The sequence below is a fragment of the Dermacentor variabilis genome, chromosome 11 (genome assembly GCF_050947875.1).
Source record: "Dermacentor variabilis isolate Ectoservices chromosome 11, ASM5094787v1, whole genome shotgun sequence".
Taxonomy (NCBI): Eukaryota; Metazoa; Arthropoda; class Arachnida; order Ixodida; family Ixodidae; genus Dermacentor; species Dermacentor variabilis.
This window is the reverse complement of record NC_134578.1, coordinates 16,321,077-16,327,462: the sequence shown is the minus strand read 5'-3', so window position 1 is coordinate 16,327,462 and position 6,386 is coordinate 16,321,077. Positions and strand designations below refer to the sequence as shown.

The window sequence follows — 6,386 nt, the reverse complement described above, 5'->3', positions numbered from 1 at the left end:
GCGGATGACGCCTGACATTTGATTGCAAACTCACAAGACCTTCTCTTGGCTTATAGAGACCAGGGTCGGCTAGCGCGAACATTTCATAACGAAAATAATAACGAATTTAAGAACACGTTCTCTTGGGGTCTAGGCGTTGTCTATGGAGGAACATTCAAGAACCTGTTCTTGATTTCGTTATTTTCGTTATTAAATGTCCGTGCAAGCCACCCCAGACCACTTCAGCAACGAGTGTAAAAGTAATTTATTCATAGAGGCATAATGTGCAGGGACAGCATCAAATTGTTTCTTTCCGCAAGTTGTCTTATTGCAGCTATAAGGAGTGACAGTGAGTTGCCAGACGATAGCAGCACAGTTTTTCCTCAAGTGTACGAACAGAGAAGTGACATTTCGTCGAAAGTTCTGGTTATTGGTGATGACTACAGCCTTGATCTAGTTAAAGCTTCGGTGTTGTCCGACCCTGTTTTGCTCCGTGTTGTCACAGAGTTCGGAGTGGAGCAAAGATACGTAAGTATAGATGCCGATTCCTTATTTTCCAGAGGTATGTCCTTCTGACGCATACGTTTGTGGATACCAAAATTAATTTATGCGCCAAAATGTCTCTTTGGTGTGTTATGCTGAAGACGAACTTCATTTACTGTATGGTAGTGTTCAATTGCAATTATGTTTAAAACCTCATGTTTCTGCTATACCGTTGTTCTATGCTTTTTTTTTTGCTTCTCAGTACATTGTATATTTCAATTTTACTTTTGTTTGCCATTAGGTGTAATTGCAATTCTGCATTGTGTACGTTTGCTTGATTCATGATGCATGTGAAATCGTATTTTTTCCCTTCACTGCTGCCATTCTGTAAATGGGCCCCGGACCCCGTCAAGCTGCTTCAAGGCAGCTTTTTGTCCCGGGCATCTTTTTCTTGGAGAAATAAATGAATCTTTAATCCTAAAATCACGAACTCGGTCACACTAGCATACACGGAAGTACATTCATCATATATGTTGTGGTATGACGAACTATATTAGCTCCAGAAGAACTTCACTTTGGCCTAGTTGGTGCTTACTGCATATCATATTGACCGCAACTAAAGACGGGGACGGAGGGAGAGAACACATAAACAGCACGGGCGGTACCCTCTGTCCCCGTCCTTATTTGCGGTCAATATGATATCCAACTATATTAGTTTGCAGTGAGAAAGTTCACCTTAAGATTGATGTACTCATCGTGAAAGGCATTTTTATCAGGACACAAACTGGCTGTATGTTGTGTGGCACCAAGGAAATACAATAAATCTATTGACCTTGTATACACTGGAGCAAGCGTATAAAATGTTCTGTGTTATATCAAAATATGTGAATTTTCCCTGATAAAATTTAATTTAAGATTTGTAATGAACCTCAGCCTTAAAGTCATCCGCATAAGACACAATATGTTTATGCTACGTGGCGCAAGAGAAGAAGAAATCTTTCGCAGTAGTATACAACTGAAGCACATCTATCATATATTTGGCGTTATAACCACATGCATTGGTTTTCATCGAGAAAGTTTCTCTTAGGTCGATGGGCCATATCACGAAAGGAACCTGTACCAGGACACTAGCAAGCAAGCATCGTTAATTCTAAAACCTTTGAGAGATGGGCATTACCACGTTGTAAGTACGGCTCCTGCACCTTTGTATCCCGTCCAGGTGACGGTAAGTTAATATACAGAAAGCGCACTGTATCCATACAGGTCGGTCTTCTGAATTTTACGCATCGAATAGAGCCTCTCCTAAACCATGAAAGATCTTCAAGAAGCAGAGCGGCGCACAGAATATCAAAGGTCGTCTCAAGAAACGGACCACTAGACGCCGCTACCTCACTCGGTGAGTCGACAAGATTGTGAAATGAGAGCTTTATCGCAATGGTCAGCTTTAGGGAATCAACTTACGCTTGCCGCGGATGAAATGTTTCATGTGGTTCTGGGCAAAATAGAGTTTCAAGAAAAATATAAGTTGTCACACCCAGCGTAATGGAAAGGAAGAAATGTTTCCCAAAGGTAAGCTCCATTATAAACAAAAAAAAGACCACAGAGTTCGTGAGAAGGTTACTTAACGCAGCATGTGACATACCAGCATTATGCTAACTCTGCCGCGTAGGCTGCTTAAAATTGAAGGTAAATGGGAAAATGTGAACTCTATTTAATAGCCATAAATTTAGAACGTCATAAAAGCACAATCTTACCTTAAGCGTTAACCTACCTTTAGTGCAAACGAAAGTCCATTTTCAGTGTATCACCGTTGACCCTATTTGTCCAATAATGAATTTTGCCGCTCGCACTTGCACATAGGCTTCGTTATTGCTCGAGCTTCACCAGGCATGAAACCTACACTGGCAACTATTTATTTATTTATTTATTTACATTACAATTACGCTTCTACGATAGCGATTAATTTTAGGCCACTTTACAGCCATGGTACACCCCATCATCGTAACTCACCGACCAGCGCTTAACACAGCAGTATCAGTCATGGCGCTCTTTGGCCATACCCTGCCCTTGCGCCATTAAACAACACACATCCATCCATTATTCACATTACCTTACAGGCCCATTGAAAGGCATTGAGTAAGAGGGGCAAGAGTAATTATTTACCAGAAATATAGCAAAGTGCAACATCGTTCTGCAATATTAACATGCAACCAATTCATGTTATCACGGAATGTTTCACGATTGGAGATGGATGCAAATTGATCCGGGAGACTGTTCCAATGTGCAATAGCTCTAGGTAGTGGAGATTAGATAAATGTGTGCACATGACTACGGATGCACATGAAACTAAATTCATTTTGAATGCGTCCAGATGTGCGCGCAGGAGCATGAAGCGGCAAAGAGGGAAAGTTATTACTATAAATGTACCTGTGAAACAGACACAAAGGAACAATGACGCGGCGATCGTCTAATGACTGAAATGCAAGGTCTTGTTTCATTCGGGTAATGCTCGAATGGTAGTCGTGGTTGCCACAGGTTAATCTGGCTACCCTATTTTGAACGGCTTCCAACATACGGATTAGATAATCTTGATATGGGGACGACGTGGAAGAAGCGTATTCTACTCGGGGGCGAACATAAGTAAGACATGCTAATTTTCGTACATTAGAAGGCACGCTGCGCAAGTTTCTATGCAGGTAGTCGAGAGATTGTGGAGCTTTGGATGAGGCAGTTCTTGCACTTGGTGTCCAGTATAAGTCCGATGAAAGAAAAACGCCGCGATATTTATAAGAAGGGGCCGTCGAAACTGCGGTGTTATTAATAGAGTACGCTGAAAAATAATTTGCACCCTAAAAAGTGAAAAAGGGTGTAAATGCGTCTATAACTCACACCAGGCCTTAGGGTGTCCGGTACATAGATAACACCCTAATGGTGTGAGTTATAGACACATATACACCCTTTCTCCCTTTTTAGGGTGTAAATTATTTTACAGTGAAACACTTGGCGTGCTTTCGACAAAACTAGATTAACTTGCATTTGAGGTGTTCAGGGACATCTGTTACATTGTTACAGGATGCACTGCGTCTTGCGAGTTTACAGACGACATTTCACAGATAGGGCTGGCAACGGTAGTTTGACCAAAGCTCTACACGCTAAAAATAGTTGCACCCTTTGGCGTGTATATTTGTCACACAGCAATAATCGTCACCTGTCTTGGCCGCATTTCCTTTCTTTAACGCTGCGAGCCCGGTACTTCCAAGTCATGAACGGCATGCGCGTTATCAGCATCACAGAGCGTTCTCGACAGGAAAGTACGGGCGCAGCGTTTTCAAGAAAGGAAATGCGGGCAAGACAGATAGCGATTATTGTTGTGTGGCAAATATACACCCCAAACGATGTAAACGTTTCTTAGAGCGTAGCAGCAATATATCTTCTAAACGCTCCCAAAACGTTGACACTCTTTTTCTCGCATTGTGGGGAATGTTCACACACCTTCTGAAGAAAAATGCTCTGGTTAATAAGGAATTCCACACAGAGCTCAAATATGCAAACACAAAAATCAAGTTGAGCAGCTCCGCACAGTGAACATGGCTCAGTATATTGCGTGCCTATTTCGCGTTCTGTGCTACAGCTTGAGAGGGTTCTATCGCTGAGCGTATTACAATTTGGCGTATGCAACTTCCGTTTTTTTTTGCGTATTCATTTATATTTGTAAATGCAGTTGGGTAAACAAAGCAGTTCTAGTCCCTACGTAGTATTTGAAAGGCTAAATTAACCAAATTAACTCATAACAACATTGTCACACCGATAACAAGTACTTGTGTTTTGCAGGGGCAGGTGAAGACGAAATAGAGGCACCGACACCAGGTCAGTAGATCGCACGTTTCTATTCATTTTACATAATATCAAGCCGGGGACCGACATATGTAGTAGCACACTGCGGTATAAAGGTTACAAACAGGAATGGCGTGCCTCAGAAAAGCTCTCCAGCCTTTCTAAAGCAGACACTTGAGAAAACCAGCAAAAAAAAATTGAGACGCAAACACGACAGAAAAGTAGACACCACAACGCTTGGTGAAATATTCATTACAAAAGATACGCAAATTGACACACATACGCAAAAAACAACAGCTCGTTTTGTCCTTCGTTCTCTGAGTGTGCGCGTCATTTGCGGTCTGTCTTCTTGTAGCTTCAGAGGAAACACAAAGGTTCGCAAAGTGGCATTGCAGCTCGTGAAGTCAAAATAAAAACCAAATTTGAAGCTGTGGCAGCCACTTTTCTCTCATACAAAACGATTACGGCGTGCTCTGTGTATTTAGAACCACACCTAAAAATAACCCTTCATGAGTTAGAGGACCTGTTCCAACAATTACCAGAACCCTATCTGGTAGTTGGGGATTTTAATGCGCATTCCAGTTTTTGGGGAAGCGAGAAAACAGACGTAAGAGGACAAATTATAGAAGATTTTATTTTAAGCAACAATGTTTGTTTGTTGAATTCTGGCAAATCAACATACTGCTCCCCAAGCTCAGGAAAGATGAGCTGTATCGATTTATCTTTTAGTTCACCTTGTATTTTTAACGATTTTAAATGGGACGTCATAGATAACCTATATGGAAGCGATCATCTACCAGTTAAAATCACTCTTCCATTCTCACCTGCAATCATTCCAAACAAACCACGACGATGGAAGCTCCAAGCAGCTGACTGGACACTGTTTAGAGAAAAAGCCAATCTAGATGAAGTCTTTTCTGAAGACCTTAGTGTCGATGATCTCAATGAACAACTCACAACCTGTATTTTAGCCGCTGCCCGTTTAGCTATCCCCCAGACTTCAGGAGTGGTGAGACAAAATCACAAGGTGTGGTGGACTCGGGAATGCAAAGAAGCAAAGCGAAAACAAAATAAAGCCTGGGGTGTCCTTCGCCGATATCCCACTCAGGAAAACCTCCTAATCTTTAAAAAGGCACGAGCTAAAGCACGATACGTCCGCCGTAATGCCGAAAAGACGTCATGGCAAGCATACGTTTCATCAATAAATAGCACAGTCACATCAAAAAACATGTGGGAGCAGGTACGTAAGCTCCATGGTAGCTACTCCCCATTTACAATTCCTCTCCTGACAACCCCCGGCATCCAAACAAGTATAGAGGAACAGGCCAACATATTAGGAGAACATTTCGCTGCAGTCTCTAGTTCTTCACACTACACTCAGTCATTTTTAAAATATAAGAACGCGGCTGAAAAGCAAAGGCTTCCGATTAGTGGCAGCACAAATGAGCCGTATAATAGTTTAATCACTCATCAAGAAATCACTAGAGTACTGTCTGCCGGGAAACAAACTGCACCAGGGCCCGATGAAATTCATTATGAAATGCTGGCACATCTCTCCGAATCCGCTATAAATGCACTTCTGAATTTTTTTAACAAGATACTGTTACAAGGGAAAATGCCGGAGGCCTGGAAAGAAGCTATTATTGTACCCTTTTTGAAAACCGGAAAGCCACCGACATCTCCCGGTAAGGGCCAATAGCCCTTACCAGCTGTCTGGCGAAATCCTTCGAAAGCATTTTGAATATTAGATTGATGTTTATTCTAGACTCCCGTGAACTACTCGACATCCATCAGTGTGGTTTTAAAAAAACGTGCTCTACAACTGATCACCTCATTCGACTTGAAAACACAATTCGAGAGGCATTCATCCACAGACAACACTGCCTTGCCGTCTTTTTTGATCTAGACAAGGCTTATGATACTACCTGGAGGTATGGCATTCTCCGCGACCTAGTAGATCTGGGCATTCGCGGCAGGATGTTAAACTGCCTGCGTGACTTTTTGTCCAACCGTTCCTTCCATGTGCGCCTCGGTTCAACTCTCTCAAGGAAGTTCAGTCAGGAAAACGGGGTACCACAAGGGTGTATCTT

General features: G+C 42.2%; 1 protein-coding gene across 2 annotated transcripts in view; it reads left to right on the top strand.

Moving 5' to 3' along the window:
- Positions 1-87: 87 nt before the first annotated feature.
- The window catches only part of LOC142564692 (venom metalloproteinase antarease-like TtrivMP_A), a 56,332-nt gene continuing 50,033 nt past the window's right edge, over positions 88-6,386 (top strand). For both annotated transcript variants that reach the window (XM_075675818.1, XM_075675817.1), the window contains exons 1-4: positions 88-507; positions 1,550-1,645; positions 1,726-1,858; positions 4,294-4,329. In XM_075675818.1, the coding sequence (XP_075531933.1) occupies positions 262-507; positions 1,550-1,645; positions 1,726-1,858; positions 4,294-4,329 (511 nt within the window). In that variant the 5' untranslated portion in view covers positions 88-261. The remainder of the gene's footprint in view (positions 508-1,549; positions 1,646-1,725; positions 1,859-4,293; positions 4,330-6,386) is intronic.